An 11,371-nucleotide genomic window follows, 5' to 3' on the forward strand; every position below is an offset into this window, starting at 1 on the left:
ACAGGTTCTGATTTCATGGAAGAGTTTGACCGATCCAGCACCAGGATTGTATTCTCTGGAAATAGACCCAAATCATGCCCAGTTTGTTATAAAATGGAATAGGACTACAGAGTATTGGGCAAGTGGTTCATGGGATGGCCAAAGATTCGGCTTAGTACCTGAGATGAGTTTAAACTACATATATAATTACAGCTATATTGACAATGAGAATGAGTCATATTTTACATACTCCCTTTCCAATAGTACAATCACATCAAGATTGATAATGGATGTCTCGGGACAAATTAAGCAACTGTCATGGTTGGGTGGCAGCATTGATTGGAATCTATTCTGGTCTCAACCGAGACAACTTTGTGAGGTTTATGCTATATGTGGGGCATTTGGAGTTTGTGATGAAGCTAATGCAACCTGCAATTGTTTGAGTGGTTTCAAGCAAATATCAGATACAGAAAGGAATTCAAATGATTATTCCAGTGGCTGTGTAAGAGACCAAAAGGTGCAGTGTAATGCAATTACTGAAGACAAAGATAGTTTATGGATAAGTTCAATTCTGAAAGTACCTGCTTCTCAAAATACTAATATCACAGTTGGGACAGCCTCACAGTGTAGATCTGCATGTTTCAACAATTGCTCTTGCACTGCTTATACTTATGATGGTTCCGGTACCTGTTCCATCTGGACAGGGGATCTGTTCAATCTGGAACAACTCAGCACAACTGAATCAGAAAGGACAATATTTGTCAAACGCGGCTCACCTGAAGGTTAGAATAGCATAGTATAACATACGTTGATTCTTTATTTCATATTAGTACTATGTTATCGATAGAATTCCTTATTAACGTTAGCACTTAACAACAATGATTCTCCTTTCAGCTCAAACTAAAGCTAAGAAGTCGATGAAGCTAAAAGCAATCCTTTCGTCAATATCAGTTTTGATGTTTCTACTCATAGGCAGCATTAGCTACATTTACTATAGAAGAAGAATTGCAAAAAGAGCAGGTAGTTGCTGAATGAATCTTACTTTGGAAGATATTTCTCTTATAGCATTTTGAACTTAATTTCAAAGGTCATTCTCAATCAGATAGAAGTAAAGGTATTCAAGGGGCACATAAATCTCACTGGCACAAAGCTGAAGGAGAAGCAAAAGTATTAATGAATGAAAACAGTGATGAAGCGATTGATGTTCCATATTTTCACTTGGAGACTATTTTGGAAGCTACAGACAACTTCTCAAATGCGAATAAGCTTGGACAAGGAGGATTCGGTCCTGTTTACAAGGTTCAAACTTCATTCCTACATCTATGTGGACTGGCATGGCCATATTGACCTATAGTAATGAGATGAATTTTTTTCGCAGGGTATCTTTCCGGGCGAAAAAGAAATTGCAGTGAAAACATTATCCAGTCAATCAGGACAAGGCATAGATGAATTTAAGAATGAAGTGACTCTAATTGCAAAGCTTCAACATCGAAATCTGGTGAGGCTATTGGGTTATTGCATCAATGCAACGGAACAAATATTACTTTATGAATATATGCCGAACAAAAGTTTAGATACATTCATATTTGGTGAGTTAGCCTTGTTAAGTTCTTTATTCTCAAAGTCATACATTTCTTATAATGATTTAATTTTATTGACGTAACAAACTTTGTCATGGTAACGATGCAAGATGGAACACTTTGTCATTTATTGGATTGGAAGAAACGTTATGACATCATATTGGGCATTGCACGGGGTCTATCTTATCTTCACCATGATTCACGACTAAGGATCATTCATAGAGATTTAAAAACCAGTAACATTTTATTAGATGAGGAGATGAACCCGAAAATTTCAGATTTTGGCTTGGCAAGGATTGTTGAAGGAAAAGTAACAGAAGCAAATACAAAGAAAATAGTGGGGACCTAGTAAGTATAATATTCTTTCCTGTCATTAATTTCTTACAAAAGGAGCTTGGGAGAAAATCTTATACATAATGTTTTGTTGACCTGGTGAAATCTAGTGGCTATATGTCTCCTGAATATGCACTGGATGGATTGTTTTCCATTAAATCAGATGTATTCAGTTTTGGAGTAGTCGTACTTGAGATAATCAGTGGAAGAAGGAATACAGGATTTTATCAGTCAGAAGAAGCCTTAAACTTGTTGGGATATGTAAGTGAAGAAACTTCCCATGACTTAATTATTACATCTTCTTCTTAGTTTTGTTTCTCTGACAGAAAAATTATCACAGGCATGGAAATTGTGGACAGAAAAAGCTGAGACACAATTAATAGAGAAGTCATTACTTGAATCATGCAACAGAAGTGAAGCAATAAAGTGCATAAATATTGCGCTCCTGTGTGTACAAGAAGATCCAAATCATCGTCCTAATATGTCAGATGTCATTTTAATGCTGGGAGGGGAAGGTACTAACCTTCCAACACCTAATAGACCAGCTTTTGTAATAAGGACGCATGCTTCTAGTACATCTTCTTCTTCCTCCGATAAGAAATACATCGTATCCAACAATCAGGTGACGATTACAGTTGAAGAAGGACGTTAGCAGGAATAGTGAAGGCATTTAATTCGTATGGAAAGGGCTAGGGGTGGCACTAGCTAGGACTTAAAGATGAGCCATATTATACTTTTTTAACCTCTACTTTGGTCCTAAAAAAGTCCAGGGATACTTGTGTGTGGGTACTTGAGCAAATGTCGTCTTCTCTATATATAATAGTTAGGACAAAAGTGGAAATGTCGGGAAAACTTTCAAGTGTTTGAACTCAAACATATACTATATTTTTGGTTTAGAATATAGTAGGCCTTAGCAATCAAGTACAAGAATAATTCGATTATTCCTGATTCCTTCAAGCTTCAAATGTATAAGCAATGTAATTTTTCTTTTTTTACTTAGCTACCATACCAAAACTTGTAATTGGAAATATATAGAATATGTTATACCAATCCTGGACTATAGGCTGCCTAAAAAGGATGAAATCAAGCTATTTGGTGATTGAAAGTACTCCTATACTTTTTTGAATGAGTTGAAAGGTCAAGGAAGGCAACACAAGGGATGTTCACCACTAGTGTATCAAATGGACCGGGTTAAACTGAATTTGGGTGGGTTAAGTTGGGGTGAGTTAATAAATAAAGAAAATTACGTAATTATAAATGTTATTGTTGATATATAATCTCAATTATTTCAAATCTAAATCCGAATGAAGCTAGTTTATAGTTTTTTTGTATCTGATACATAACTTATGAGTCGTTTTTTATGTATCGGGTGAAGTAGCAATATATACACGAGTTTTGAAATATTCGAGATTATTATAATTTAAAAAACTTTCGAGATAAGATGTAGTTAGCGTTTAAATTGTTGGGGTTTCTATATTTTATACTAATAAATATGTGGGTTATCGTTTTGTTCAAAATTTATTTGAGTTGAAATGGGCTAAAGTACGGGTCATAACTCAACTCGCTCAATTTGTATTACATTTTAATTACTTACTAGGAAAATATCTCTAACTATACAATTTACTAAATCAACAAATCACTATTTATTTTTAACCAACAAATCCACCAATTATTTTTAATTGTTATAATTATTAAAATTTGAACTTGATACAAAGGTTACACCACATTGTACACCATGTAAATCAACTTGATGATACTAAAAAGTTGATATATACTTGATTAGATTATGGTATTACACATTGTAGGATTGAAATATATAACTAAAATCAAACTTACCATCAATTATATATTAATTTTTTTATAGTTCTAAACCAACATTTCACCAAAATATTAGCCAATCATCCATCAAATTTAAATCAACATATTATCAATATTTTAACTATATCATCCATCAAAATATATAATAGTTAAAAATCAACAAATCACCAATTATTATACTATGCATATCACTATTTAAAATAGCATATCATCAACAATTGTACCAAATCGGCCACCAATGTAAGAATTACAAAATCTCCCTCAAGAATTTTAGAAGTTGATATAATGATACTGAAATAGTGTTGCATTAAATTTTATAAGTAGATATAATGATATTGAAATATCATTGTGTTGAACACGGTCGCAGGCTTACATAAAGAAATATGTCGTTCATATTTCTATTCATTGTACTAATACATGTATTTATACAACAAAGAATAAACCTAGAAATCTATTTTAGGTAGAATACATATAAAAAACAGCAAATAAATATTACTAAAATAAAACTTCCTAGAATTGCAGTCTCTTGTCGTTAATAGTCCCCCTCAAGTTGGTGCATAGATATCTATCATGCCCAACTTGTCAATCGCTTCATGAAATATTTTTCCTGGTACTGCCTTTGTAAGGACATATGCAAGTTGGTTTATAGACTTTACATATGGAAACTAGATGATCTTCTGATCAAGTTTTTCTTTAATGAAATGACGATCCACTTCGACGTGTTTAGTGCGATCATGTTGCACTGGATTTTGTGCTATTTGAATTGCAGATTTATTATCACAAAACAACTTCATAGGTCCAACTCTTTCAACTCCAAGATCACGCAGAACTCTTTGGATCCATAATAGTTCACATAAACCATGCGTCATACCTCGAAATTCCGCTTCTGCACTTGATCGAGAAATAACTTTTTGTTTCTTACTTTTCCAGGTAACAAGATTACCTTCAATAAATGTGAAGTAACCTGAAGTCGATCTCCTGGTTGAGCGATCTCCAGCCCAGTCAGCATCGGTGTAGCCTTCAGCAGTTGGTGCTTCATTCTTTGAGTACATCAACCCTTTTCCAGGAGCATTTTTCAAATACCTTAGGATCTTATGGACTGCATTCATGTGTTCTATACTTGGAGCATGCATAAACTGGCTCACCACACTTACCGCATATGTAATATCCGGTCTAGTATGAGTTAGATAGATCAACTTCCCCACTAGCCGCTGATAACAAACTTTGTCTGTTAATTGTTGCGCAGAAGAAATTCCAAGCTGTTGGTTCATCTCCATCGGTGTTTCAGCTGGTTTGCAATCAAGCATTCCAGTTTCTGTCAATAAATCCAATACATACTTTCGCTAGGAAAGAGAGATTCCCTGTCTCGACCTTGACACTTCAATACCTAGGAAATATCTCAGTTGTCCTAAGTCTTTCATTTCAAACTTGGTCGCTAAGTATTGTTGTAGTTTCTCCATTTCTTCGGGGTCATCACCAGTTAATACCATATCATCTACATATACAATCAATGTTGTTATCTTTCCCTCATTTTGTTTAATAAACAAAGTATGGTCAGAGTTACTTTGCAAGTAACCAACAGACTTCATCTCTGAAGCTAACCTCCCAAACCAAGCTCTAGGCGACTGTTTTAGCCCGTAAAGTGATTTTTTCAGTTTGCATATTTTGTCTTTATGCATTGGTCCTTGTTTAATGCCTGGTGGAAACTCCATGTATACTTCTTCCTCCAAGTCACCATTTAGAAAGACATTTTTTACATCAAACTGTCGTAAAGGCCAATCTCTATTCACTGCAATAGATATAAGAATACGAATATTATTGAGCTTGGCTACTGGTGCAAACATTTCTTGGTAATCAACTCTATACTTCTGAGCATAACCCTTCGCAACTAGCCTCGTCTTGTATCTATCAATGCTTCCATCTACATTAAGTTTCACAGTATATACCCATCTACAACCAATTGTCTTTTTTTCTCTTGGCAGTGGAACTAATTCCCAAGTTGAGTTTCTTTGCAAGGCTTCCATCTCTTCATACATTGCTTTGGTCCATTTTGGATCTGTTAATGCATCCTGCACACTACTAGGAATAGATACTTTAGATAATTGATTAACAGTTAGAGCATATGAATCCGATAATCTATGACTTGAGATATAGTTACTAATTGGATATTTAGCCTTGGTTCTAAGATCGGGTTCATATTGTTTTCTAGGGACACCCCTATTTAATCTTGATGGTAATTGAGAAAGAGTATTGAGAATTACCTGAGGTGTAACATCTTCTTGAACATTCTGTGAGGACTTTTCAGTTGATGGTTTTAATATGGGGTCTTTTACGACATCTTCATTATGTATCGATACTTCATCCCTCTCAGATAGATTTAGAAAAACTGGAGACTCGATAGGATGATCCGAGGAAATCTCTTCAATTACATGTGTATTCTTACTCAATCTCCCTTGCAGTTCTTCCAAGTCTAAGAACTCACCTTGGTCCAATGGAATTCCAGTATCTTACTTGTTCGGCTCAAGTGCTTCACTCACATTCTCCTCATAAAGAGTTGAACCGAAAACTCCCCCTCCATAATAAGGTTCGTTCTCATGAAAGGAGACATTTAATGTAACATACAACTTCTTATTCTGAGGATCATAACACCGATACCCTTTCTGGAAGTCTGAATACCCAACAAACACATATCTTTTTGCACATGGATACAATTTACCTCTTAAGACTTTTGGAATATGGACATAAACTGTACATCCAAAAACTTGAGGTTCATGGTTGGGCAGATGGGCTATCGTGCAAAATGACTTTAGCTTTTGTTGAGGGGTTTGAAAGTCAATAACCCGGGAAGGGGCTCGATTGATAAGATAAATAGCCGACTTTACTGCTTCCCCCCAATAAAAGTGAGGCATGTTCATACCAAAAAGAGAGGCACGAACTATCTCTAAAATTTGTCTATTCTTTCTTTCTGCTAAACCATTTTGTTGAGGTGTATATGTGCATGAAGTATGATGTCGTATCCCCAACTGACTAAGATATTCTCCGAATGAACCATCAATAAACTCCCTAGCATTGTCAGACTGTCAAATTCGAATTTTCCTTTGGTATTGAGTATGCACCATATTGTAAAATTCCTTAAATGCTTTAAATGCATCACTCTTCTTGTAAAGTAAAGACACCCATGTCATTCTAGTGCATTAATCAAAGTGATAAAATATCGAGCTTTTGAAATAGAGGGGATCCTTGCTGGACCCCAAATATCAGAATGTATAACAATGAAAGGTTCTGAACATTTATTCAAACTTGGAAAATAAGGAATTCTATGGCTTTTTGCTAGTTCACAAATATTACATTGGAAATCTGAAACATCTAAATCAGCAAACAAACTTGGCCTAAGTGTCTTAAGATAACCGAAAGAGATGTGTCCTAGCCTCCTATGCCATAGCCATATTTTTTCTTTTGCCTTTTCAACTCCACTTGTATGACATGCCTGCCCAAAATTATGCTCTGTATTCTCATCCAACTCCAGATAGTATAGTTTTCCCCGTTTAACACCATAACCAAGAGTCTTTTGGGTCAGAATGTCCTGAAAAATACAAAATAAAGGCCAAAAAGTAACAGTACAGTTAAGAGATGAAGTAATTTGGCTTACAGACAACAAATTGTTTTGGAGTGAAGGCACCACCAAAACAGTTTCAAGAGTCAAAGTACTAGACAATTTAACAGAACCCTCCCCCGTTATATTACAAGTATTTCCATTAGCCGTAGAAATAACTTGTTGCGATGATGGGTGAATAGTTTGTAACTTATTAGAGTCTCTAGTCATATGATCGGATGCTCCTGTGCCAATAATCCATGTATTTTCCTTGGAAGTGACAGAAAAAACATCAATCTTACCAAAGTTACCTGGTTGAGCCATATTGGCCGTAGGTTGTGATTGCTCTCCTTGTATGGCTATTGTTGCTCTGCTAGTCAAGTTCTTCGTGGTTTTTTTGAAAAATCTCACCATTCTGGATATCCAATAATCTCAACGCAACGTTGTTTGGTGTGCCCTTTTTCACCACAATGATTGCAAACAAAGTTATTTGTTTTCCAGATGATGAAATACTTCGACTCTTTTGTGTATCACGTTGAATCACCATGGCTGAACTTTCAGGGACTGGTCTAGAACTTCCCATGATTTGTCTTTGTTGTGCTTCTCTCCTTACATACGTATAACAGCTTTCCAAATTCAATTTTGGATCTTTTCGCAAAATCTCACCACAAACTTGATCAAATTCCAAATCAAGTCCACTTAGAAATATGTGAATTCGAAGCCTAGCCACCACGAAATGTAATTGTACAATCCCTTCCACTGATCTCTCTAGTGAAGCTGTCCGATGATCAATTTCCTAAAAATTGTAATGAGTTCGTTATAATAGGTAGACAATGGTTGACTATTTTGTTTGGCGGTGAAAGATTGTTGATTCAGTTCAAACAAGCGAGTCTCATCCGATCCATCATAGAATGTTTTTGAAGCAGCTTCCCATATCTCTTGAGCGGTTGCCAGGCGAATAAATCTTTGCATCAGATGTGGGCTTATTGAATCAATAAGCCAACTTCAAACTTTGTGATTTTCGGTGATCCATGTGCCATACGTTGGATTAGTTGGTGATGGTTTGGTCAATTCGCCGGTAAGATATCCAACTTTGTTTCTTGCTCCAATACGCATCTCTATTAGTTGTGACCATAAAAGATAATTCGTTTCGTCAAGAACTATCCTAGTGGGAAAAGCAGAATTGTCCTGTTGGTCTATGATTTGCGGTGCAAGGTTATTCGATTGGGTTACGGAAGTGGATGGAACCACAAGATTTAAGCTATGATACCATGTTGAACAAGGTCGCAGACTTACATAAAGAAATTTGTTGTTCATATTTCTATTCATTGTACTAATACATGTATTTATACAGCAAAGAATAAACCTAGAAATCTATTTTAGGTAGAATACATATAAAAAACAGCAAATAAATATTACTAATTAAACTTCCTAGAATTGCAGTCTCTTGTCGTCAATATGACTTATTGTGGTGCTTGAAATTTGAAAAAGACATAAAAAAAATGAAGTGTTATTTTTGTAGACAGAACAATAAATTTTACATAATGCTAAAGTATGACCATTTGGAAGACTTCATAATATTCATTAATAAGACAATCAAATAGTGAAAGGGGAATGAATTTGTAATGACCCGTTCCATCGTTACTCAAAGGCACCTCGTGCGAAGTCCTGGATATTTTATTTGAAAACTCACTGCCAATTTAATTTGGGATGATACGATAAATTTTGAAAACTGATTTTTGACCTGAGCTGTCATCATCCTTCCATAGCGAGAATTTCCCCACTATGACGACATCACTGTAGTGGCATGCCAGCCGCTATAGTGGATCAGGGGGTGCAGAATCTCAGAGACACGAATTCTTTTATATTTCTCTCCTCATTCAATGAGGGTTACTCTAAAAGCCTTCAAAGCTTGAAGAACTTGGAGAGGAGGGAGTCTAAGCGCAAGGAGCATCAAAACTAAGGAATTCTGATATAAGTCCGTCAAGATTCACCTTTACAAAGACGGATGCTCGTGTTCTTAGTTCTTCAGCAACTGATTGGCGCCCAAGTAGATTAGGTTTTCTTACCTGAGTAGCTAGCTATGTATTTACTAGCAGGGGCGGACCCACATGGGGCTGCCCGGGTGCTCGAGCACCCATTAAGCTTGTATCGAACTATATATACTTATATCAAAATTAAGGCAGTATCGTATAAAATAAAAGGCGAGCACCCAATAATTAAATGTATTAGATGGTGCAATGGTTGTAAATTGGTTCCCAAGGTCTTATATTGCTTAAATGCCCAGGTTCAATTCCTTGTATTGGCATTCTTATTTTTTAAAAATCAGCTCTTTTCTTTATTCCCTTTTCACGAATTGTCCTATTTCTAATTTTTCTAAAACAAAATTCTTTTTCAAGATAATTTTTATTCTAATTTTTCTTATTGATTTTTTTTTCTATCTTATATAAATATAATTATCTTTCTTATGACAAGTGTTAAATTTATACATTTATATTTTATGATTGATAGCTTAAAAAGTAACCACGATCTTAAAATCTTGAATCGATCATGCTCATGTCAATTATGTAACTTAATCTCCAAAAAATATAAATGGTCATGATCTTCCATGTCTATTAACTTTTTCTTTCTCATCCATCTAATTAGGAAAAATAAAAGGGAAGAAAAAAAACAATTTGTTCTAGCGCCTTTATTTCAATTCTCCAATTCAAAAGCGAAAAAGTCTTCCTTCTCGTTGGTTTACCTTTTTGGTAACTACAATTGTTTGTGAAGGTATATTGTTTCTCCTCCTTTTTTTTTTGAACCAATCCAAATATTCCGATTGTCTATTGTATTGAATTGAAAAAAAATAACGCTTATGTTGACGAATTTTATCTTGCAACTACGCTCTTTGGTCGATATAAGTTAAAAATAGTGAGCACCCATAGCCGTAAATTCCTGGATCCGCCACTGTTTACTAGTATAATATTGTGTAGATTGTCAGAGAATTTCATGCATAAGCCTTCAGGTACGGAGTTTAGATGGTTGAAGGTGTATTTTAACTATGATTTAGGCTATGATGGGTTGAGTGGTTATGATTGACGGTAGGATATTGCTGGGCGTTGTTGTAAGAAAGGTATTCGAGATGATTATATTATGCTAGGAATATTCAAGAAGAAATCCCTCGGATAGATAATGATTCGTTGTTTTCCAAAGTATGCAATGCGTACATGTCAACTATTGTATAATATTATTGGGTAATGCATGTGAGGAAAACTAAAGAAGCTAATATGAAATGATAAATTTATTGTTTTTATCATTTACTATCATGTTTGTTTGAAAATATTAATGATAAACTTTTCTTTTAAAAAAACTAATTAAATTCTTTATAACTATATATATTAGTTCAATAAACCTTTCTTTATCTAGTCATAATAGAAGGTTGATATTGTCACGCCCCGAGCCTACACCCTGGGCGGGACCGGCACCCGGAGACCATTTCTGGCCCCAAGCGAACCCTTGGCCTGGCTTTCTTAACTCAGCGGAAACCTAACTCAACAGAATAACTCAAACGATGCAATATTACAAAACAACTTAACTTATAAAATATGGCCATAAAGGCAACTCGAATCTCAAAATAGAATATTTACATATATACATAGATAAGAGACTCAAAACTAGCTGACTGACTGTCTATCTGTCTATCTATGAAGCCTCTAAATTACTGAGATGGATGTTGGGACAGACCCCGCACATCCTAATAAGACAACACTAAGAACACGAAGTAATAGAGTCCTCCGGAAAGCAAGGAGGCTCACCACTGACTCTGGAGTGCTCAGCTGGATCAACGACGCACAGGCTGCTGATCTGGGATACCTGGATCTGCATCATGAAACGATGCAGGCCAACTGGCATCAGTACATGGAATGTACGAGTATGCAAGCTGGAAAGCTAAGCAACAACGGCTAGAAGGAAACCTGGGAGAAACTGAATAGCTTACCTGGCTCAACTCAACTCCACCTGACTGACATTCTTTCTATATAAGGCAATTTAAAACAAGTGCGATATAAAGAAAGACTGTTTAAAACAT

General features: G+C 35.5%; 1 protein-coding gene across 1 annotated transcript; it reads left to right on the forward strand.

The window, feature by feature from the left end:
• Positions 1-588: 588 nt before the first annotated feature.
• On the forward strand, positions 589-2,602 carry LOC125830547 (G-type lectin S-receptor-like serine/threonine-protein kinase At4g03230). The gene is made up of 7 exons (XM_049509732.1): positions 589-761; positions 874-999; positions 1,082-1,278; positions 1,358-1,568; positions 1,670-1,907; positions 2,003-2,153; positions 2,233-2,602. The coding sequence occupies exons 2-7, from the start codon at positions 897-899 to the stop codon at positions 2,542-2,544; spliced, it is 1,212 nt and encodes a 403-aa protein (XP_049365689.1). The 5' UTR covers positions 589-761; positions 874-896; the 3' UTR covers positions 2,545-2,602.
• Positions 2,603-11,371: the final 8,769 nt, after the last annotated feature.

Source organism: Solanum verrucosum, unplaced genomic scaffold, assembly GCF_900185275.1.
Source record: "Solanum verrucosum unplaced genomic scaffold, falcon-dt-bn FXZP01000004.1, whole genome shotgun sequence".
Taxonomy (NCBI): domain Eukaryota; kingdom Viridiplantae; phylum Streptophyta; class Magnoliopsida; order Solanales; family Solanaceae; genus Solanum; species Solanum verrucosum.